At 37.7% G+C, this 25448-nt stretch overlaps 1 protein-coding gene across 2 annotated transcripts in view; it reads right to left on the minus strand.

Moving 5' to 3' along the window:
- LOC116911306 (complement factor H-related protein 1-like) overlaps nucleotides 1-25448 on the minus strand; it is a 32581-nt gene that overhangs the window by 2467 nt on the left and 4666 nt on the right. The window contains exons 4-5 of one of the 2 annotated variants that reach the window (XM_032915220.1): nucleotides 11013-11189; nucleotides 1712-1894 (exon numbers count right to left, since the gene is read on the minus strand). In XM_032915220.1, coding sequence (XP_032771111.1) covers nucleotides 1712-1894; nucleotides 11013-11189 — 360 coding nt within the window. The remainder of the gene's footprint in view (nucleotides 1-1711; nucleotides 1895-11012; nucleotides 11190-25448) is intronic. The other variant, XM_032915221.1, reaches the window with a different exon arrangement.

Here is a 25448-nt window from a genome sequence, read left to right on the forward strand (position 1 = left end):
TTTGGCTGGGACTCCAAATCACAAGGCAAAAAGCAAACTTTGACCAATGGATTTGATCCCATTGTGGTACTTGTGCATATCACAGAGCATAGTCAATACAACTAAGAAATTGGCAGCAAGTTTAATTGAAGTAAATGGTTGTCTATTCTTTGTTTCCAGGTATTTACATATCTTTTATAGGGGTGTCCTATGTCAAGAAAATATAAAGATGTGAAAGTATATTTATTTGCTTTTGTTTTGTTTTTTATTTAATTTGATTTAATTGCTTTGGGTCTTGTTGGTTTGTTAGAAGTTACAACACCATTTTTAGCAAATTGTGAAAAGGCTTTGCACTACATCTGTCTCAAATTGTACTTAAATAATTGAGAAAGATTTCAGTTTGTTGATAACCTTTAGCTGAACTGTCATTAGTCTGCAGTAAAAAAACATTTTAAAAGAAAAAATAAGCCAATCAAAACTGGATAAATGAATAGATATTTCTAAAAGAAACACCCAAGGATTATTAGCTGTCATTTCATTGCCAAAGCTTTAATAAGATATCTTCTCACTCAGTTAAATAGCACCCAAGAAAGGAGCCCTTAAAATTACAAGTGCTCATGAGTGTGTGGTGAAAACTCACAAACCATTGATGGAAATATGACTTTGTGAAGTTACTATAGATAACAATTGAGATTTCTTAAAAATTTAAAAATAGATTTTTATACATTGTTCCTATATGTTTCTTCTGGTATGTACACAAAGGAAATAAAGTCAAATTACTCAACCTGAATGTATATATCCATTCTAAACTGCTACAGGAAAACAACTAAGATGAAAAAACCTCCATGAACTAATAGTAATTGGTGAATTTATAAAGACAACACGGTATATTTAAATGTAAAATATTGTTCAAACATTAAAGATATATTTTAATATTTTAGTTAGAAAAAAGGAGGACATTAAGTGAAATAAACCAAACACAGAAAGACAACTACTTTGTGTTCTATCTCACAAAGAGAAAAGAAAGACTATAATTTCTTTAAAATGCATGACAGTGATTAATAGATGTTAGGTGTCTTATCTATGGGGAAGGAGTTGTTGCATGGATTTAGTAACTGCAAGGTGTATACAGGTTTGCTGATTTGTGAAATAATGGCCTCCAAAGACACACATATTGATTATACATTGAACAATGGTTATACTTGTGGACTATTATGTGCTAAGGTCTTGTTGGAGTTTGTGTAGACTTGTTAAACATATGTCTATTTCTTTCTGTCTCCTGAAAAGCCAGATATGGAATACTCAGCTACTTCTCCACAATCAAGTTTAATTCTGTGCCACCAAGCTCAAAAACATGATGATAATAGATTAAATCTCTAAAGTTGTAAGCAATCCTCACCAAATGATTTCTTTTAAAAGAGTTGCCATGGTCATAGTGCCTCATTACAACAATAGAACACTGACTCAGACAAGAGATATAAAATATCATGTTGGCACCCTGTTTTGTAGACATTAATACATGTTAGTTAAACCTTAATTTTAAAGAATAACATGCACAATTTTATTTGACAAGTTTTTAAGGATCTAATAATCTTGTTTTATCACATGCTGATGTTTGGCACTGAAGAACAGACAAAACAGCACTTGTCTTTGTGAATGTTCTATCATCAACAGAAAAGTATCCATAATATGAAACAGAATCTCTTATAATCTATGCACATAAGGTACTTACGTAAGCAGGTCGGTGGGTCAGACCACTTTCCATTTCTGCATGTTATTATCTTATTTCCCTTAAGTAAAAAATAGTTCTGGCACTGATATTCAACCGATGATAATGGTGCATATTCTGGTAATGACAAGGAGGTGATGTCTCCATTGTCAATAGGTGGAGGAGGCCCACATTTCCCTGTTGAGTCTAAGAAGACAACATTTGAGTAGTCAAGCGATCAAGTCAAAGTACAGGCTTATGCAGAGCCAAAAAAGAATGAAGTATTAACACTTTAGTGATTTCTGGTTAAATAAATGATTACTTGAAGAAAGATTAGTAATATAAACTGAGAGTTACAAGTTCTTCTTTCTTTTTCACATTAAGCACTTAATTACAGCAAACATGTTTCAGAAAACCCTCAAGTACTAGTAAATATCTTAACAGTTTCTAAGCGCACCGATGCCAATACAGAAAGGCAATATTTTAAGAAACTTGATAGTATGTAAACATATATATTCCCACTCTTTACTATTTCATATAAATACATTTGTAAACAAGACTTGAAAACTTTTAATATTACAGAAGGCTAATGAGGCTTTCTGGGTATCTGACAGTGACAAAATTGGAAATTCTAGCAAAGAATTTCAGAACTCATCTATCAACATAATATTGTCCCATGTTTTTCTTTAGACTATTGATTGCCCTTGTGAGGAGACAGGAAAAGTCTGAATTCAAAAGTATTGATTCTGTTCTGAAAGATCTCAAGAGGAACATCATGAATCTGAGACAAACTCAATCATTTTTTAGATAAAACTAACATATTCAAGATTTAAGCAAAATTAATGGTTTAGTGTGAGGGAAAATGAAAACAATTCTCCATAATATATGACTGTACATATTCAAGAGCTGAGTAAAGTCAAATAGGACAAGTCCCATGTAGCTCCTGGAGATCCATCTACTGAATTGTTTAAAGAAAACATCTTGGACAAAAATTAGTAGGAAGTCATCATCAACCACACTGGACCAAGATCCCAAAGAAAGTGACTCCTATCCTCTCACCATGTAGACCATAGCAAGGAAAAGAAAATGAGTGTCAGCTTTAATTTCTACATCCTGTGGTGCTTGCCTTTTGAATAAAGACATTAATGAGACATTATCAGATAAAAGAAGATAAAGGGGATTAATCTCCAGCAAAGAGTTCTTCCTAAAGAATAACCATTAGAATTCAGTATATAAGAAAAAATAAAAATTAAGGGTAGGAAAATTTTAACTGTAAAATTGAGGGTATAGAGTAGATAGTCTTTGTTTTCATAAAGTTAAGTTTGTGTTTCAAGGGAAAACTAGCATATAAAAATAGTGTTAAAAATAATCATAGGAGGCAGAGGGAGGGAGGGACATGAATGGCAGAGGGGATGAGGAGGGAAAAGAAGAAGGTCAAGATCAGATATGGTGGGAGACAGGACAAAATCCTAGAGGGCCTTGAGAATGAATGGAAATATTTACCATGAATGGCTGGGGGACTTGAGAAACCCTAGAATATCTTAGAGAGCAAGGATGTGACAGGAGTCTCTTAGGATCCAATGGAGATAAGCTTAGTCAAAATGTCTAACAGTAAAGAGATGGAATCTAAAGAGACCACCAGTAGGTAGACATGGCCCCAGGTGAGGGGTGGGGTCACCCAGTCCCCTTTAAAATGTTTGACCAAGAATTTTCCTGTCTAAAGGAAGCACAAGGAGAAAAATTGAGCAGAGCCTGAAGGAAAGCCTAGCCAGTGACCCTCTCAACTTGGAATCTATTCCATGCATGGGCACCAAACTTTGACACTATTACTGATGCCATGTTGTGCTTGCAGACAGAAGCCTAGCATAGCTGTCCCCTGAGAAGCTCTACCAGCAGCAGGCTGAAACATATGAAGATACTTACAGTCAACCAGTAAAATGAGTTCTGGCATTTCTGTGGATAAGTTAAACAAAGGATTGATGGAGCTGAAGGGGATTGTGATCCCACAGGAAGAACAACAGTATCAAATAAACAGAACACCTCAGAGTTCCCAGAGTCTAAGCCACCAACAAAACAGTATACATGGACTGATCCATGGCCCCTGGTACATACATTGCAGAGAACTGCCTTCTCTGACCTCAGTAGGAGAGGAACAGCCAAATCCTATGGAAACTTAATGCACCAGGAAAGAGTTATGCTGGTAGGGGTGAGGTGTAGGTCAGGGATCACCCTCTCCAAAGCAAAGGAAAGGGTACAATGAAGAGCTTGGGAATGGGGAACTGGGGAGGGAGCCAACAATTGGAACTAAATAAATAAAATAATAAAAAGAAAAAAAACTTGATGAGTAATGATGAAAAATAAATAAAGGAGATTTATTCAAAGGGCAGTACTAGGAAGTGGAGTAATTATATGAAACAAGGACTCTGAAAAAATAAAAATAAAAAAGAATGGCATTTAATATATGTAACAGAAAACTCTGAAGGAATCTTTTCAAAAACATAGGAAATGGGAAAAATAATTGGTTTTGAAGGTAAGTTCCGTTTCTACTGACTCATTGGAAGAAAGGCCTTCAAACTGTCCAGTCTTCCAAGGAGAAGACAATCTGCTGATCTGTTGCCCTGCATGTAGCAGGTCACTGATTAATGTTAGCATTAATCAGTGATCTTACATACACAAACACGTAGGGTGACTTCAGTAACAGGGGTTTAGGAAACTATTAGAGATAACATAGTCAGATTGTGTATTAAAAAGCAATAAAAATGCATGCAATCATTAAATTATTGAGAACAAGTCCTGCAAAACATGAAGAAAAAACAGAAATAAGGTCCAACCAGCTTGGCTTCTCTTCTGAAGACATCACAGTCTGAAGGCCTCTCAGTTCTGCTGCACACAGGGCAATAAGTAAGGGATCCTCCCAAAAAAGAATACTTTCCAGCCTGCACCTTCTGCAATAGCAGATCATCAGCTTGTCTGCTTCTCTGAAGACATCACAGTCTGAAGGCTTCCCAGGAATTTTGCTGCATACAGGATAACTGATCAGTTTGAAGGCCTCCTGTTGAGTTCTACTGCACACTGGGCAGCAGACCCCACGGTCTGATGGCCTCCAAAGAGACCTGCTACAGGCAGGGCAACAGACCAGCAGGTTTCTTCTCCTCAGAAGACTGCACAGTTTGAAGGCCTTTCAGGACAGTTGTTACAGCCAGGACAACAGGTCACTGGAGTACATTCCCTTATGAAGACCTCACATTCTGAAGGCTTCACAAGAGGTCAGCTACAGCCCGGGACACAAGCCTACAGAGAACTGCAGGACCGAGGGTCACAAGAGCTAGGACCAAGACAGAGATAGCCATAACAGATGACACCAAAGATATCCGGTTTGCTAGAGGACAGCGCAAGACCATAAGAAACAGAAGTCAATATACTTTGGCGTCATCAGAAACCATTTCGCCCACCACAGCAAGCCCTGATTGTGCAAACACATTGAAAAAATCAGGAAGCTGACCTAAAAACCTATCTTATAAATATAATAGATTCCTTTAAGGAGGATATAAGTAAGTCATGGAAAGACAAACAGAAAAACAGGTAATCAGGTAGAAGCCATTATAGAGGAAAAAATATATCCCTTAAAGAAATACAGGGAAAAAAAATCAAAGAGTTAAAGGTACTGAAGAGAGTGGTCCAAGACTTAAAAGTGAAATAGAAACAACAAAGAAAACACAAAGAGGGAACCCTTGAATTGGAAAACCTAGGAAAGAGGTCAGAAATCACAGATGAAAGCATTACCAAAGGAATACAAGAAATAGAATAGAGAATTTCAACTGTAGAAGATACTTAAGAAGCTATTGACACAACTGACAAAATTCAAAACCTAAAAAAATTCCTAACACAAAACATCCAGGAAATCCAGGAACAATGAAAATACCAAATCTAAGAATAATAGAAATAGAGAAGCTCAAAGATTCCCAGAGCAACGGACCTAAAAAACTTCTTCACCAAAATCGTAGCAGAAAACTTCCCCAACATACAGAAAGAGATGGTCATAAATAGACAGAAATGTATAGAACACCAAATAGATTGGAGGGGGGAAAAGTACTGTCATCACATAATAAACAAAACACTAAATGCACAGAACTAAGAAAGAATATTAAAAGCTGTGAGGGACAAAAGCAAAGTAACATACAAAGGCAGACAGATCAAAACTGCAGCAGACTTGTCAGAAAAGACACCAAAAGCCAGAAGAGCCTGGACAGAGATCATGCAGAACCTAAGAGAAAGTAAATGCCAGCCCAGGCTACAATACCCAGCAAAATTCCCAATCAACATAGATGGAGAAACCAAAATAATTTAGGACAAAATCACATTCAAACAATATCTAACTACTAATGAACCCTACAGAGGATTCTAGAAGTAAACTCCAACATAAGGAGGGTACCTACACAGAAGAAAAAGCAAGTTATTAAACCTCTAACAACAAAGAAAGTAGGAGAGAATCACATGCACATAATGCCACCTACAACAGCAAACATGACAGGAACTAACAATCACCTGATTTAATATCTCTCAATACCAACGGACTCAATTCCTCAATCAAAAGACATAAGCTAACAGCCTGGGCAAACAAACAGGATCCAGCATTTTGTTGCATAGAAGAAATATACCTCGATAAAAAATACAGAAAGTATCGCAGAGAGAAAGCCTGGGAAAGAATAGGTAATCCAAGCAAATAGTCCCAAGAAAAAGGCAGGAATTGCCATTATAGTATCCAATAAAATAAATTTTCAATGCAAAAGTTATCAAGAGAGTTTGGGAAGGATACTTCATATTCAGGAAAGGAAAATCTACCAAGAAAAAGTGGCAATTATGAACATCTATGCCCTAAATGCATTAGCACCCACATTCAAAAACTAAACTTTATTAAAGATCAAAAGACACAATGAAACCCACACAAAAATAATGAGAAACTCCTACATCTCAATCTCATCAATGGACAGATCATGGAAACAGAAACTAAACAGAGACATAGTGAAACTAATAGAGGTTATGAATCAAATGAATTTAACAGATATCTACAGAACACTTCACTCTACAACCAAAGCATATACTGTCTTCTCAGCACCTCATGTTATTTTCTCCCAAATTGATCATGTAATCAGTCATAAAACAAGCCTCATCTGATATAAGACAATTGAAATAATCCCATGCATCCTAGCAGACCACTACAGTCTAAGGGTGGTCTCCAATAACACCAAAACAAAAGAAAACCCACATACACATAGGAACTACATAGGAACTGAATAACTGTTTATACAATGATAACTTGGTCAGGGAAGAAAGAAAGAACGAAAGAAAGAAAGAAAGAAAGAAAGAAAGAAAGAAAGAAAGGAAGGAAGGAAGGAAGGAAGGAAGGAAGGAAGGAAGAAAGAAATTAAAATTCCTGAAATTCAATGAAAATAATTATACAGCATACCCAAACATATGGGACACAATGAAAGCAGTGCAAAGGGGAAAATTCATAAAACTAACTGTTCTGGTTAAAAAACTATTATAGACATTCTATACTAGCAATTTAACAGCACACTAGACTAGATGGTTCTAGAACAGAATGAACCTAAAATACCCAAGAGGATTAGAGAGCAGGAAATAGTCAAACTCCGGGATAAAATCAGTCAAATAAAAACAAAGAGAACTATACAAAGTACCATCAAAACCAAAAGCAGGTTCTTTGAGAAAATCAACCTGATAGATGAAGAAAAATTCTCAATTTCATATATAAGTTAAGAAAGCTAAGAAGGATCAAAAACAATTCTTAATAAAAGAACTTCTGAGGGAATCATCATCCCTGGCTTCAAGCTATACTTTAGCAGAATAGTGATAAAATTACACAGTATTGATTGGTACATAGACAGACACGTTGATCAATGGAATAGAAATTAAGACCCAGGAATAAAATTGCGCAATTATGAACACTTGATCTTTGACAAAGAAGCCAAAAATATACAATGGGAAAAGAAAGGATCTTTGATAAATGGCTCTGGTCTAACTGGCAGTCTATACATTAAAAAAAAAGGTTTTATATCTGTCACATTGCACAAAGCTCAAGTCCAAGTGGATCAAGGACCTAAGCATATATCTAGACACACTGAATCTATAGTAGAAAATTGGCAAAGAACTTTGTACTCATTGGCCTTGGGTTCAAATTTCCTAAGCAGATCTCCAGTGGCTCAGCCTCTAAGATAAAGAATTGATAAATGGGACTTCATGAATCTGAAAACCTTCTATGTGACAAAGGAGATAATCAATAGGCAATATCAGCAACCTACAGATTGGGAAACACGCTTCACTAACCCCACATGCAATAGAGTACTAATGTCCAAAATACATAAAGAATTCAAGAAGCTAACCACCAGGAAACCAAAAACCAATCAAAAATGGGATATAGAACTCAACAAAAAAATTAACAAGGATTGAATCTCAAGTGGCCCAGAAGCACCAAAAGAAATGTTCAAATTCCTTAGCTCAGGGTAACTCAAATCAAAGAGACCCTGGAATTCCACCTTTCACTAATCAGAATGGCTAAAATCAAAATCTAGGGAGACAGCACATGTTTGTGAGGATGTGGGAAAAGAGGAACACCCCTTCATTGCTGGTGGGATTGAAAACAGGTACAACCACTCTGGAGATCAATCTGGAGGTTCCTCAGAAACTTGGGAATAGATAAACCTGAAACCCAGCTATATCACTCTGGAGCATATATCCAAAAGATTACCTACCATGCAACAGGTAGCATGCATTCCCCTATGTTCATAGCAGCCTTTATGTGTGATAACCAGAATTTCAAAATAATCCATCTGCCCCAAAACAGAATAATGAATAGAGCAAATGTAGTTCATTTACACAATGGAATCCTACTTAACTATTAAGTATAAAAGGTTTTGCAGGCAAATAGATAGAACTACAAGATATCATCCTGAGTGAAGTAACTCAGACCCAAAAAGACATGCATGGTATATATTCACTAATACATGAATATTAGGCCAAAAAGTACAGAATACCCAGGGTACAATCCTCAGACCTCAAGAAGGTTAACAAGCTAAAGGGCCCAAGTAGGATGCCCAATGAAAGCAATCATGGTAGAGGGTGGGAAAAGAGAAGGGTTGTACCTCAATTGGATGGGAAAGGAGAATAGGGGAACATGATAAATATTGGCAGCATGGGAAACAGGACTGAAGCCCTGTGGGCTAGTAGAAAGAATGGAAATGGGCAACCTTGGGAGGTAGGAGATGGGAGAAACCCTATAAAAAGTACCACAGACCTGGGTCATGGAAGACTCCCAGGTTCCAAAAAGCAGGACCTTAGAGGAAATGCCCTATAGTGGGGAGAGGGAACTGGTAGAGTCTACCTCCAGTAGGAAGGCAGGGTATAAAATGAAGGATGTGGTTGCCATCCCACACTCAAAAAACTCTAACCCAGAATTGTTTCTGTCTGAAAGAACTACAGGGAAAAAGATGGAGAACAAAAGGAAAAGGAGATCTGTTGACAGGCCCTAAGTGGGATCCAGTTCACTGGGAGACTATAAGGCCTGACAGTATTTCTGAGGATATAGAACACTCACAAAAAGGGACCTCTCATAACTGCCCTCCAAAAGTCCCGACAAGAAACTGAAAAATTCAGATGCAGATATTTGCACCTAACCAATGGAAAGAAGATGCTGACCTATTTGGTTGAATTAGGGAAATGCTTGAAAGAAGTTGAGGATTAGGGCAGCCCCATAGGAAGACCAGCTGTGTCAACTAACCTGGACCCTTGAGATCTCTCAGACACTGAGCCACCAACCACATAACATACACAAGCTGATATGAGACCCTCAACACATATACAGCACTAGACTGCCAGGTCTGGGTTCAGTCAGAGAAGAGGCACCTAACCTTCAAGAGACAGGAGACTCCAGGCAGTTTAGAGATCTGCTGGCGGGGTACTGTTTAGGGGCTGTGGATATCCTCATAGATGGGAGGTAGAGCAGGGAAGAGATATGCGATGTGGAAGAGTCAGAGGGTGGACAAAGAGGGGGATACATTTGGAGTGTAAAAAAGGAGTAAAGAAAATATAAAAAGAAATGAAAAATCATCTTGATTGAGAAACTAGGACTCAAAGGACATTCATGGTATGTACTCATTGGTAAGTGGCTATTAGCTCAAAAGTACAGAATACCCATGATATACTCCACATACCCTAAGAAGTTAAACAAGAATGAAGGCCCAAATGTGGATGCTTCAATCCAACTTAGAATATGAAAAAAATAATCATGGGAGGTACAGGGAGGAGGTTACCTGGGTGGGAGGGGAAGGGATTGGGGGGGGAGTTCAGATATGGGGCAAAACAGAAGAGAAGCCCAGCAGGCCAGGAAAATAAGTGGAAACATAAAGTTGCTAGGGACAGGAAATCAGGAGATAATGCTTTAAATCCCAGAGACCAGGATGGAGGAGACTCTCGGGTTTTAATGTGGGTGACCTTAAGCAAAATACTCAATGGTGGGCAGAGGAACCTGAAGAAACCACCTCCAATAGTTCAATAATACCCCCAGAGGAGGGGTGTGACCACCAACCCAACTTCAAAAATTTTGACTCCAAATATTCCTGTCTGAAAGAAATGCAGGAACAAAAATGGAGCAGAGACTGAAGGAATTGTTGACCAGTTCCTGGCCCAATATGAGTACTTTCCCATGGAGGTGGGGATGGTCACCAAAAAACCCTGATGCTATTACTGATGCTGTGCTGTGCTTGCAGACAGTAGCCTAGCATGGCTTTCCTCTAATAAACTCTACCAGCAGTTGACTGATGTAGGCATTTTCAGCCTAACACTGGACAGTGGTCTGGGACCTCTATGGAAGAGTCAGGGGCTGTATTGAAGAAGCTGAAGGGAATGGAAACCTCAGGAAGACCAACAGTGTCAACTAACATGGACTGCTCACCACTCACAGCTCACAGAAACTCTGCCACAAAACCAAAGAGCATACAGAGGCTACCTGAGGCTCCTGGCAGATATCTAGCAGAGGACTCCCTTTTCTGGCCTCAGAGGGATAGGATGCACCTAATCCTTTATAAAATTGATGGCCCAGGGAAGAGGGATGGGGAAGCACCATCTCAGAGGTGAACTAATAGGGTATGGGGGAAAGAGTTCTTGGAGGGGGGACTGGGAGAGGACATCATTTGGTTTGTAAATAAATAAAATAATTTTAAAGTTTTAAAGATTGCTTCAGTTTACTTTCACTAATGTACAATAACTAAATTGCATTGTCAAATAAACATTAAGGAAAATGATGCTCTACCTTTGCATGTCGGTGGTTCCGTCCAAATCCCATTTTGACACATCACTTCCATATCCCCAAATAGTTCAAAAGGTTTATTACATTCATAACGTACTGTGTCACCAGATGGATATTTATCCTTGTGCCTTGTTAGTATAACAGCATTTGGCACATGTGGTGGATTCACACAGGAATTATCTAAAGAGCAAAAAAAAAAAAAAATAGCATTACTTCCTTTTGCTCATCTTGAGTGTCCAGGTAGTGCATAAGATTCCAAATATATTTTTTCTTTGAATAGTTCATTCAGATCCTTTATTCAATTTTGCATGGGGACAGGGATTGTTTCTTTAGTCTAGGAGCTAGTTCTTTTTTTATTAGATTTATTTCTTTACTTACACTTCAAATGTTATTTCCCTTCACAGTTTCCTGTCCATAAGCACACATTCTCTTCCCTCCGCCTCAACATACAGGTATTCCTCCTATACATCCCCCTTATTGCTCCCACCATATTCCTCTGCACTGGGGGTCTGACCTTGGCTGGACTAAGGGCTCCTCCTTCCTCTGGTGACCCAACAAGGCTATTCTCTGCTACATATGCAGTGGGAGTCCTGGGCCAGTCCATGTATAGTTCTTCACTAATGGTTTAGTTCCTGGAAACTCTGGTTGGTTGGCATTTTTTTTATGGGGTTGCAAACTCCTTCAACTCTTTCAATTCTTCCTATAATTCCCCCCAAGGTGGTCCTATTCTCAGTTCAGTCATTTGCTGCTAGCATTGACCTGTGTATTGGACATGTTCTGGATTTGTCTCTCGGGAGAGATCTATATCAGCATGAATTTTTTGGCTTTATTCTAGTTTTGATGGCTGTACATATATGGGTCCCATGTGTGTCACGCTCTGAATGGCCATTCCTTGAGTAACTGTTCTAAACTTTGTTTCCATAACCTATCCTATGGATATTTTTTCCCCTTTTAAGGAGTGGGAGCATCTGCATTTTGGTTATCCTTCTTCTTGAGCTTCCTGTGGTCTGTAGATTGCATCTTGGGTAATTTGAGTTTTTTGGCTAATATCCACTTATCCATGAGTGCATACCAAGTGTGTTTTTCTGTGATTGAATAACCTCACTCATTTTCTAGCTCATTCTATTTGCCTATGAATTTCATGAAGTCACAGCTGAGAAGTACTCCATTGTGTAGATGTACCACATTTTTTTAATCCATTCCTCTGTTGAAGGACATCTGGGTCTTTTCCAACTTCTGGTTATTATAAATAAAGCTGCTATGAACATAGTGGAACATGTGTCTTTGTTGTATGTTGAATCATCGTTTGGGTATATGCTAAAGAGATATATAGCTGGGTCCTCAGGTAGTGGAATGTCCAGTTTTCTGAGGAACCTCCAGACTGATTTCCAGAATGGTTGTACCAGTTTGCAATCCCACCAACAATGGAGGAGTGTTCCTCTTTCTCCACATCTGCCCCAGCATTTGCTGTCACATGAGTTTTTTTTATCTTAGCCATTCTGACTGGTGTGAGGTGTTATCTAGGGTTGTTTTGATTTCTTTTCATTGATGACTAAGGATGCTGAAGATTTACTTAGGTGCTTTTTGGTTATTCAATAATCCTCAGCTGAGAATGTTTTGTTTAGCTCTGTACCCCATTTTTCATAGGGTTGTCTAACTACTTGAGTTCTTTGTATATTTTGATTATTAGCCCTCTATCAGATGTATGATTGGTACAGATCTTTTCCCAATCTGTTGGTTGCCATTTTGTCCTAATGATAGTTTCTTTTGCTTTCCGAAACTTTCTAGTTTTATGAGGTCCCATTTGTCGATTCTTGATCTTAGAGTATACGCCATTGGTGTTTTGATCAGGAAATTATTCCAGTGCCCATGTGTTCTAGTCTCTTCCCCACTTTTTCTTTTATTAGTTTGAGTGGATCTGGTTTGATGTGGAGGTCCTTGATCCACTTGGACTTAAGCTTTGTACATGGTGAAAGAATGGATCGATTTGCATTCTTCTACATGCTGACATCCAGTTGAACCAACACCATATGTTGAAAATGCTATCTTTCTTCCATTGAATGGTTAAGCTCCTTTGTCAAAGATCAGGTGACTATTGGTGTGTGGATTCACTTTTGGATCTTCAATTCTGTTCCACTGATCTATCTGCCTGTCTCTGTACCAATACCATACAGTTTTTATCACTATTGCTCTGTATTACTGCTTGAAGTCAGGAATGGTGATTCCCCCAGAAGTTCTTTTATTGTTGACTCTAATTCTCACTATCCTTGGTTTTTTGTTATTACAAATGAATTCACAAATTGCTCTTTCTATCTCTATAAAGAATTGACCTGGGTATTTCTTATTTACATATTGATCGAAAAAAATAAATAAAATTTAAAAAAAGAGAACGAGAGATCACCTCATAAATTTATGTAACAAACATAAAGATTATATATATATATATATATATATATATATATATATATATATATACCCTTTCTGTGTAGACATCTATGAATTAAAAGAGAATGTAAAATCTAGATTTGGAAAAACTACATGAAAATTGAAAGGGAACAATATATGAATAATAAAGGGACAAATAAACAAGTAAAAAAAAGAATTGAGTAGGAATTTTGAAGGGGATTGCATTGAATCTATATATTGCATTAGGCAAAATGGCCATTTTTACTATATTAATCCTGCCAATCCATGAGCATGGAAGATCTTTCAATCTTCTGTGATCATCCTCAGTTTCATTCTTAAGAGACTTGGAGATCTTGTCATACAGATCTTTCATTTGCTGGGTTAAAGTCACACCAAGTTACTTTACATTATTTGGGACTATTGTGAAGGGTGTCATTTCTTTAATTTGTTTCTCAGCCTGTTTATCCTTTGAGTAGAGGAAACCTACTGATTTGTTTGAGTTAATCTTATACCCTGACATTTGCTGAAGTTGTTTATCAGGTTTAGTAGTTCTCTGCTGGAACTTTTGGGGTCACTTAAATATACTATCATATCATCTGAAAATAGTGAAATTTTGATTTCTTCCCTTCCAATTTGTATCCCTTTTACCTCATTTCACTGTCTGATTTCTCTGGCTACGACTTTGAGTACTATATTGAATAAGTAGGGAGAAAGTGGGTAGCCTTGTCTATTCCCTTATTTTAGTGGGACTGCTTCAAGTTTCTCTCCATTTAGTTTAGTTTGATGTTAGCTACTGGTTTGCTGTATATTGCTTTTACTATGTTTAAATATGAGTCTTGAATTCCTGATCTGTCCAGGATTTTTATCATGAAGGGGTGTTGAATTTTGTCAAATGCTTTTTCTCAGCATCTAATGAAATTATCATGTGGTTCTTATCTTTGAGTTTGTTTATATAGTAGATTACATTGATGAATTTTCATATATTAAACCATCCCTGCATCCCTGGGATGAAGTCTACTTGATCATGATGGATGATTTTTTTGATGCGTTCTTGGATTCATTTTGCAAGAATTTTATTGACTATTTTTGTGACAATATTCATTAGGGTAATTGGTCTGAAGTTCTCTTTCTTTGTTGGGTCTTCGTGTGGTTTCGGTATAAGAGTAATTGTGGCTTCAGAGAATGAATTTGGTAGGGCTCAGTCTGTTTCTATTTTGTAGAATAATTTGGACAGTTTTGGTATGAGGTCTTCTATGAAGGTCTGATAGAATTCTGCACAGAACCCATCTGGACGTGGGCTCTTTTTGGTTCGGAGACTTTTAATGACTGTTTCTATTTCTTTAGAAGTTATGTGTTGTTTAGATGGTTTATTTGTTCCTGATTTAACTTTAGTACCTCGTATCTAGCAAATTGTCCATTTCCTCCAGATTTTCCAGTTTTGTTGAATATAGGCTTTTGTAGTAGGATCTAATGATTTTTTTAATTTCTTCAGATTCTGCTGTTATGTCTCCCTTTTCATTTCTGATTTTGTTAATTTGAATACCCTCTCTGTGACCTATGGTTAATCTGGCTAAGGGTTTATCTATCTGGTTGATTTTCTCAAAGAATCAGCTCCCGGTTTTGTTGATTCTTTGTATAGTCCTTTTCATTTCTCCTTGGGTGTTTTCAGCTCTGAGTTTGATTATTTCCTGCCTTCTACTCCTCTTTGGTTTATTTATTTCTTCTTGTTCTAGAGCTTTTAGGTGTGCTGTCAAGCTGCTGACATATTCTCTATACTGTTTCTTTTTGCAGACACTGAGAGCTATGATTTTTCCTCTTAGTGCCACTTTCATTGTGTCCCATAAGTTTGGGAATGTTGCATCTTCAGTTTCATTAAATTCTAAGAAGTCTTTAGTTTCTTTCTTTATTTCTTCCTTGACCGAGTTGTCATCGAGTAGAGGATCGTTCAAGTTCCATTTATATGTGGGCTTCCTGTCATTATTGTTGTTATTGAAGACCAGTCTTAGTGAATGGTGTTCTAATAGAATACAAGGGATTATTTCTATCTTCCTACATCTGTTGAGGCCTGTTTTGTGACCGATTACATGGTCAATTTTGGAGAAGGTTCTATGAGGTGCTGAGAAGAAATTATATCCTTTTGTTTTAGGATAGAATGTTCTATAAATATCTGTTAAATCCATTCGTTTCAACACTTCTGTTAGTTTCTCTACATCTCTGTTTAATTTCTGTTTCCATGATCTGTCCAGTGATGAGAGTGAGGTGTTGAAATCTCCTACTATAATTTTGTCAGGTGCAATGTGTGCTTTGAGCTTTAGCAAGGTTTCTTTTATGAATGTAAATGCCCTTCCATTTGGAACATAGATATTTAGGATTGAGAGTTCATCTTGGTGGATTTTTCCTTTGGTGAATATGAAGTGTCCTTCCTGATCTTTTTTAATGACTTTTGGTTGAAAGTCAATTTTATTTTATATTAGCATGGCAACTCCAGCTTGTTTCTTCCGGCCATTTGCTTAGAAATTTGTTTTCCAGCCTTTCACTCTGAGGTAGTAGTGTTTGTCTTTGTCTTTGAGGTTTGTTTCCTGCATGCAGCAAAATGCTGGGTCCTCTCTATGTATCCATTCTGTTAGTCTATGTCTTTTTATTGGGAAATTGAGTCTGTTGATGTTGAGAGATATTAAGGAATAGTGATTGTTTCTTCCTGTTATTTTTATTGTTAGAGGTGGAATTATCTTAGTTTGTCTCTCTTTTGGTTTCATTACAAGGAAATTATATTCTTGTTTTCTATTTGGTGGATAAAGAAAATTTGCTATATTTATTTACATGCGAAAAATGAAAGCATGAATGTCCCAGGTAAATGGTGAGTAGTAGACAAAATCTCAAGCTTAGTGAGGTAACTCAGACCCAGAAAGACATACATGCATATATTAGCTTATATGTAGATATTAGGTGTAAAGTCAAAGAAAGCCAAGTTACAATCCATAGAACAACAGAGTTTTGGTGTAGAGTAAGTGATTGGGGGCAAAGTTTTGTCTCCTTAGGATGGAGAAAGAGTAGATAATTGTGGATGTCAGGAAGGGGAGACAAAAAAACAGAATACAGAGAGGAACAGCAAAAGTTAAGTGTCATTTGAGGGACATTATAAAAACTTTATACAATATAAGCTTTCTAAAATACATACATATATAAAGGGAATATAAATGGAATCACCAAAAATGTAAGGAAACAGAGCCCCGATGGACATATCATGTCACTAATGAAGCTTCTAATACTGTGATAAGGTTTCATCTAATTAAATGTGTGTCAGAGGGGTCACATGGAAACTTCCGAATAACACAGGCAGGCTGTTGAGAAGACTATAGATTGTACCCAACAACCTGAAGTCAAGTCTACACTGTGAAAAACAACAAATATGCAACTCACTGATCATTGCACCCACTGATGCCTACATAGAGCCTTCACCCCTTAAAGGCAAGCATCTTTGGTATAGGAAGGTACTTTGCATGCTGTTCTATATATTATGGTTTTCAGATGAGTATTCTTATGAAATTCCTGAGTGTATAAAGCAGGACTTTGTGTCTATTTTGTTTCTTATCTATTTTCTTCTGCTGTTTTCCCTAAAATTATTTGTTTGTTACCTCCTACTGTGTTTGTTTCATTTTTGTTTTATTAGTATTACTCCTTAGAAGACTTTCCTGTCTCCTGAAATACAGAAAGGGGAAAAATTAGATGAGAAAAAGGGTAGGAAGGAGCTGGAATGAGTGGGGGGAAGAGAAAACATTCAGGATATGTACTGTGTGAGAAAAAATCTATTTGCAGTGTTAGAGGAAAAGAACATTGTTTTAAGAGTAATATAGTCATAAGAAAGTGATAACCAAAATAAAATATCCTAATAGTCTAATGAATTCGATAAAATGAGATATAAGGAAGATTTCAATAGAAAGCTAATTATTGAACAATGTATTAACAAATACTTACAGTCTACAGCACATTCCAAACTTAGTCATACACAGATCCCCAAAAAGACATTATAGGAGACTGAAGGTCTTATCTTTAGATGTCTTCCTATTTAGGATATCTAGCATGTATTGCTAGCTGCAAATTTACATTTTCAAAAGGCCTCTTAGTTCTGCTGCACACAGGGCAACAAAAAAGTGACCCTCCCAAAAAATAATGCTTTCCAGGCTGCAATTTCTGCAATGGCAGATCATCAGCTTATCTGCTTCTCTGAAGACACCACAGTCTGAAGGCCTCCCAGGAGTTTTGCTGCATGAAGGGTAACTGACAAGTTTGAAGGCCTCCGGTGAGTTCTGCTGCACACTGGGCATCAGACACTGCGGTCTGATCGCCTCCAAAAGACCTACTACAGGCCAGGCAACAGATTAGCAGTTTGTCTTCTCCTCAGAAGACTCCACAGTCTGAAGGTATTCAGGAGAGTTCATATAGCTAGGACTACATGCCACTGGAGTACATCCCCCTATGAATACCTCACAAGAGGTCAACTACAGCCAGGGACACAATCCTACCCAGCAAACTGCAGCAACCCAGGGACACAAGAGGTAGGATCAAGACAGAGACAGCCAGAACAGCTGACAACAAAGATAACCACTTTGCTATAGGCAAGCCCAAGACCATGAGTAACAGAAACCAATATACTTTGGCATCATCAGAAACCATTTCTCCCACCATAGCAAGCCCTGATTGTGCAAAAACAATGGAAAATCAGGAAGCTGACCTAAAATCCTATCTCATAAATATAATAGATTACTTTATGGAGGATATAAGTAAGTAATGGAAAGACAAATAGAAAAACATGTAAACAGGTAGAAGCCATTATAGAGCAAAAATATATATCCCTTAAAGAAATACAGGGAAAAAAATCAAAGAGGTAAAGGAACTGAAGAAAATGGTCCAAGAGTTAAAAGTGAAGTAGAAACAATAAAGAAAACACAAAGAGGAAACGCTTGAATTGGAAAACCTAGGAGAGGTCAGGAATCACAAATGAAAGCATTACCAAAAGAATACAAGAAATCGAATAGAGAATTTCAGGTGTAGAAGACACCTAAGAAGATATTGACACAGCTGATGAAGAAAATTCAAAACGTAAGAAAATTCCTAACCCAAAGCATCCAGGAAATCCAGAAACAATGAAAATATCAAATCTAAGAATAATAGAAAGGGAGAAGCGCAAAGATTCCAGAGCAAAGGATCCGAAAACTTCGTCAACAAAATCATAGCAGAAAACTTCCCCCACATAAAGAAAGAGATGGTCATAAATAAACAAGAAATGTATATAACACCAAACAGATTTGAGTGAGGAAAAGTACTGTCATTACATAATAAACAAAACACTAAATGCACTGAACTAACAAAGAAGATTAAAAGCTATAAGGGACAAAAGCCAAGTAACATACCAAGGCAGACAGATCAGAATTGCAGCAGACTTGTCAAAAAAGACAGCAAAAACCAGAAGAGCCTGGACAGAGATCAAGCAGACCCTAAGAGAAAGCACATGCCAGCCCAGGCTACAATACCCATCAAAACAACCAAACAACATAGATGGAGAAGTCAAAATATTCCAGGACAAAGACATATTCAAACAATATTTATCTACCAATGAGCCCTACAGAGGACTCTGGAAGGAAAATTCCAACATAAGGAGGGTACCTATACCCAAGAAAAAGCAAGTTATTAAATCTTTCAAAACAAAGCAAATAGGAGAGAATCACCTGCACATAATGGCAACCTGCAACAACCAACATGACAGGAACTAACAATCACCTGATTTAATATCTCTCAATACCAATGGACTTAATTCCCCAATCAAAAGACATAAGCTAACAGCCTGGGCAAACAAACAGAATCAAGCATTTTGTTGCATAGAAGAAATATACCTCAATAACAAAGACAGAAAATATCTCAGAGTGAAAGGCTGGGAAAGAGAAGGTAATCCAAAAAAATAGTCCCAAGAAAAAGGCTGGGATTGCCATTATAGCATCCAATAAAATAGATTTTCAATCAAAAAGTTATAAGAGTTTGGGAAGCATACTTCCTATTCAGGAAAGAAAAAATCCACCAAGAAAAAAGTGGCAATTATGAACATCTATGCTCTAAATGCATTAGCACACTCATACAAAAACTAAACTTTACTAAAGATCAAAAACACAATGAAACTCACACAAAAATAGTGAGAAACTCCTACATGTCAATCTCATCAATGGACAGATCATGGAAACAGAAACTAAACAGAAACATAGTGAAACTAATAGAGGTTATGAATCAAATGAATTTAACCGATATCTACAGAACACTTCACTCTACAACCAAAGCATATCCTGTCTTCTCAGCACCTCAAGTTATTTTCTCCGAAATTGATCATAATCGGTCATAAAAAAAGCCTCATCTGATATAAGACAATTGAAATAATCCCATGCATCCTAGCAGACTACTACAGTCTAAGGGTGGTCTCCAATAATACCAACACAAGAGAAAACCCACATACACATAGGAACTGAATAACTGTTTATACAATGATAACTTGGTCAGGGAAGAAAGAAAGGAAGGAAGAAAGAAAGAGAGAGAGAGACACACACACACACACACACAGAGAGAGAGAGAGAGAGAGAGAGAGAGAGAGAGAGAGAGAGAGAGAGAGAGAGAAATTAAAATTCCTGAAATTCAATGAAAATAATTATACAGCATACCCAAACATATGGGACACAATGAAAGCAGTACAAAGGGAAAATTCATAAAACTAACTGTTCTGGTTAAAAAACTATTATAGACATTCTATACTAGCAATTTAACAGCACACTAGACTAGATGGTTCTAGAACAGAATGAACCTAAAATACCCAAGAGGATTAGAGAGCAGGAAATAGTCAAACTCCGGGATAAAATCAGTCAAATAAAAACAAAGAGAACTATACAAAGTACCATCAAAACCAAAAGCAGGTTCTTTGAGAAAATCAACCTGATAGATGAAGAAAAATTCTCAATTTCATATATAAGTTAAGAAAGCCAAGAAGGATCAAAAACCATTCCTAATAAAAGAACTTCTGAGGGAATCATCATCCCTGGCTTCAAGCTATACTATAGCAGAATAGTGATAAAATTACACAGTATTGATTTGTACAGAGACAGACATGTGGATCAATGGAATAGATATTAAGACCCAGAAAGAAAACTGCACATTTATGAACACTTGATCTTTGACAAAGAAGTCAAAATATACAATGGGAAAAAGAAAGCATCTTCGATAAATGGCTCTGGCTAACTGGCAGTCTATACATTAAAAAAAAAGTTTCTATATTTGTCACATTGCAGAAAGTTCAAATCCAAGTGGATCAAGGACCTAAACATAAAACTAGACACACTGAATCTATGGGAGAAAAATAGGGAAAGAAAATTGTACTCATTGGCATTTGGTTCAAATTTCCTAAGCAAATGGCTCAGGCTCTAAGGTAAATAATTGATAAATGGGACTTCATGAAACTGAAAAGTTTTTATATGGCAAAGGAGATAATAAATAGGCAATATTATCAACTTACAGATAAATAATCTTCACTAACCCCACATAAAATAGAGGGCTAATATTCAAAATACATATAAAACTCAAGAAGCTAACCACCAAGAAAACAAAGAACCCAATGAAAACATGGGATTTAGAACTCAACAAAAAAATTCATAAGAGAGGAATATTGAGTGGCCCAGAAGCACTTAAAGAAATGTTCAAATTCCTTAGCTCAGGGAAATTCAAATCAAAGAGACCCTGAGATTCCACCTTACACCAATCAGAATGGCTAAAATCAAAACCTAGGGAGACAGCACATGTTTGCGAGGATGTGGGAAAAGAGGAACACCCCTCCATTGCTGGTGGGATTGAAAACAGGTACAACCACTCTGGAGTTCAATCTGGAGGTTTCTCAGAAAATTGGAAATAGATAAACCTGAAGACATATATCACTGTGGGACATATAACCAAAATATTATTTACCACGTCACAGGTGGCATGCATTCCAAAATATTCATAGCATCCTTATGTGTGATAACAAGAATTTCAAAATAATCCATCTGTCCCAAAACAGAATAATGGATAGAGAACATGTAGTTCATTTACACAGTGGAATACTACTCAACTATTAAGGGTAAGGAGTTTTGCCGGCAAATAGATAGAACTATAAAATATCATTCCATGTGAAGTAACTCAGACCTAAAAAGACATGCATGGTTTGTATTCACAATACATGAATATTAGGGCAAAAAGTACAGAATACCCAGGATACAATGCCCACAAACTCAAGAAGGTCCACAAGCCAAAGAGCCCAATTAGGATGCCCCAATCCCATTTGTCATGGAGATGAAAGCAATCATGGGAGAGGGTTGGAAAATAGAAGGATGTACCTGGATTGGATGGGAAAGGAGAATAGGGGAACAAGGTAAGTATTGGCAGCATGGGAAACAGGACTAAAGCCCTGTGGGCTAGCAGAAAAAATGGAAATAGGCAACCTTGGAAGGTAGGAGATGGGAGAAACCCTATAAAAAGTACCAGAGACCTGGGTCATGGAAGATTCCCAGGTTCCAAAGAGCAGGACCTTAGAGGAAATGCCCTACATTGGGGAGAGGGAACTTGCAGAGTCTACCTCCAGTAGAAAGACAGGGCATCAAGTGGAGGGATGGGGTTACCATCCAAGAGTCAAAAAAACTCGGATCCAGAGTTGTTCCTGTCTGAAAAAAGTGCAGGGTCAAAAACGGAGAAGAACGTGAGGGAAAGGAGGTCTGGTGACAGACCCAAAGTGGGATCCAGCTCAAGGGGATGCTGTAAGGCCTGACAGTATTATTGAGGATATAGAGCACTCACAAAAAGGTACCTATCATGACTGCCCTCCAAAAGACCAGACTAGAAGCTGAAAAAGTCAGCCAACCAATGGACAGAAGCTGCTGACCCAGTGTCTGTTGAATTACAGAAAAGCTTGAAAGAAGCTGAGGCAAGCCCATAGGAAGACCAGAAGTCTCAGCTAACCTCAATCCCCAAGATCTCTGTGACAATGACAAACCAACCAGACAGCATACACCAGCTGATATGAGACCCTCAACACATATACAGCAGACGACTGCCATATTTGGGTTCATTCAGAGAAGATGGACCTAACCTTCAAGAGACTGGAGACCACATGTAGTTCAGAGGTTTGAGGAGGGTGGGGTGAAGTGGGGTGGAGACATCCTCATGGAAATAGGGGGACAAGGAGGAGATATGGGATTTGGAGGAAACCTTTCTGCCTGTTTAACTGCAAATCCAAATTATGGCTTTTGGTTACATTAAACAAGATACAATTTTTTTTCCTGAAATTGTAAAGTCAGACACCAATTGGTATTCTTTATTTTCTAAAACTAAAGCCCACTACCTATTTCTCACGAATATTTACATGTTGTAATGATCTAAACATCTTTGCTCTCTCTACCTTCACATTAGAAAATAAAAATTAGATTTAGGATATTCTCATGAACTGTGCTGAGGATATGTTTACCACGCCCACAGCTATAGAGCACAGATAATTTTAAATGGCAAAGAAAACTGTGAAAATGCCTCATTTATAACACTGAGTTAAAGAAACCTTGCTAGTTTCTTTCACCATTAACTGTCATTCAATTATTTTTTCTTTGTTTTTATCCAATCCTCTTTTCCAAGAAAGAAAGTGGAATTACAGGACAAATGGTCTCTTTGGGTAGGTGAGAACAACTTCACATAGATATCTGTATAAGTTATCAAGATATTTTATTATTAAATAGGTTTCATGTATTTTATCAACTTTATATGTTATACAATCCTAAACAATACAAATAATTGTTAAAATATGTGTTTCACTTATAGTATCTGTTTAAGATATTGATTTATTTAGTAAAACAACCAGGTTCACCAGGCTAACAATCCAATCAGGCAGTTGAGGCAAAATATTGTCTAAGTCAGAAGTGATGAAGGACACCAGAAAAGGGACTTCTAAGCACAGCAGGCACACATGAACTCAGACTCTCTGACAGCGTGCACAGAGCATGCATGGACTAAGCTAGATGTTGTCCATGACCTGAGAGAAGAAGAGAACTCAAGCCCAGAAGCTATCTTGAAGTGATATTAGCTCACAATGGAAAAGTTAGTTCTTTTTCCATGTTTGTTTATTTGGGTAAACAAGTCATGCTGAATGCCATGTACCATGCGGAGTAGTAAGTGGTTAACAGAAAACAAACTCAATGAGAATCTTGCCACATTTGAAGGCAGAAGTGGGGATACCTCAATCCCACTTGGGAGGAAGAAGAAGGCAATCACAGTAGGAGGGAGGGAGGGAGGGGAGGGGGGAGGGAGGGAGGTACCTGGGTAGGAAAGCAGACAGGAAGGGGAAAAGGGTCACCTATTGGCTTAGGGGAAGAGAACTGAAGTTCTGAGGGGCAGCAGAAAGAATGGAAGCAGGCAACTTCAGGAATGTACCAGAAACCTGAGAGGTGAGAGACTCTCAGGACTCAAAGGAAAGGGACTTTAGATGAAATGCCCTATAGTGGAGAGGGGGAACTTGTAGAGCCTACCTCTTGTAGAAGTACAGGGCATAGAGTGAGGAATGGAGTTTCCATCCCACAGTCAAAAACTCTGACCCATATTCATTCCTGTTTGAAAGAACTGCAGAAGAAAAATGGAGAAGAGGCTGTGGGAAAGGAGGTCCAACAACAGGCTCAAGGGGAGGCCCAAGGCCTGATACGATTACTCAGGCTATCCTATGCTCACATAAAGGGGCCTGCCATGACAGACTGCTCTCCTAAAGACTCAACAAGCAGCTGTGTCAGACGCAGATATTTACACCCAAGCAATTGAGAGAAGCTTCTGACACCTGTGGTTGAATTAGGAAAATGCCAGAAAAAGATAAGAAGGAGGGCAACCCTGTAGAAGGACCAGCAGTCTCAAGTAACTTGGACCCCAAGATCACTTAGACACTGGGTCACCAACCAGCCAGCATACATCAGTTGTTATGAAGCCCCCAACACATTTACATCAGAAGACTTCCAGGTTTGGACTGAGAGAAATTGCACCTAATCCTCAAAAGACTAGAGGCCACAGGGATGGGGAGGTTTGGTTGGGTGGTGGTTGGGGAGGTGGAAACATCTTCATGGAGAAAGCGAGTGGGGGAGGAGGTATGTAACGTGGATCAGTCAGATGCTGGAATGGGACTGGGATAAAATCTAGACTGTAAAAAAGTTTAAATAAAAGAGATATTAAAAACCAAACAAAAAGTAAAAGGTAGTTTAAAGAGGTATTATCACCAGAATACCTTTAATAGCTATAGTATCATAGATTTAAAGGTGACAGAATATTTGGAGATGTTTAGTTATACGTAACAATTCCAAAAAAAAATTTTTTTAAAGATTATCCACACACCATATTTGTATCTAACAATATAGTAAACATCAAAAATTACAGAAGACTAAACAGACTCAGTAGTAGTAGTCCCACTCTGAAACCAAAAATTACCAAAGAAAAGATACAAAGAAGCATTGGAGAATGAAGATAACTGAAGCAGTGCCGGAACTGTGAGCTACAACATGAGCTAAAGTGAGACTGTTTTTCTAAGGGAGGACAATCTGTACCACAGTAGACAGCATGAAGCAGACAGTCTCAATGGACACCACTGACAAGGTTGCCAGTTACTTCATCACAAATCCCTATACCCAGGCTTGAGCATGGGGGGGCTGTCTCAGAGCTCATGTGGAATAAATACCTAAAACATGCATTACAGCTTTAATTCATAGAAGATGTCTATGACAGAGTTGATGATAGTAAATTGGAAAATTTAGAAGAAACAAATCCTAAACACCCGTGATCCACTACATTGAAACATGGTGCAAAGAATTACGAATGGACTTAGGGAGCATAAACACTAACAAGGAGAAGACTGGGATAAAATCGAGAGAGTATTTAATCCTGCTAAACATGTAGAGCAGGTTTAATGTTTCTTCTCACACTTCCCAAAATTTGGAGAGGGAAGTTAGAGTCTGC

Source organism: Rattus rattus, chromosome 10 (assembly GCF_011064425.1).
Source record: "Rattus rattus isolate New Zealand chromosome 10, Rrattus_CSIRO_v1, whole genome shotgun sequence".
NCBI lineage: Eukaryota > Metazoa > Chordata > Mammalia > Rodentia > Muridae > Rattus > Rattus rattus.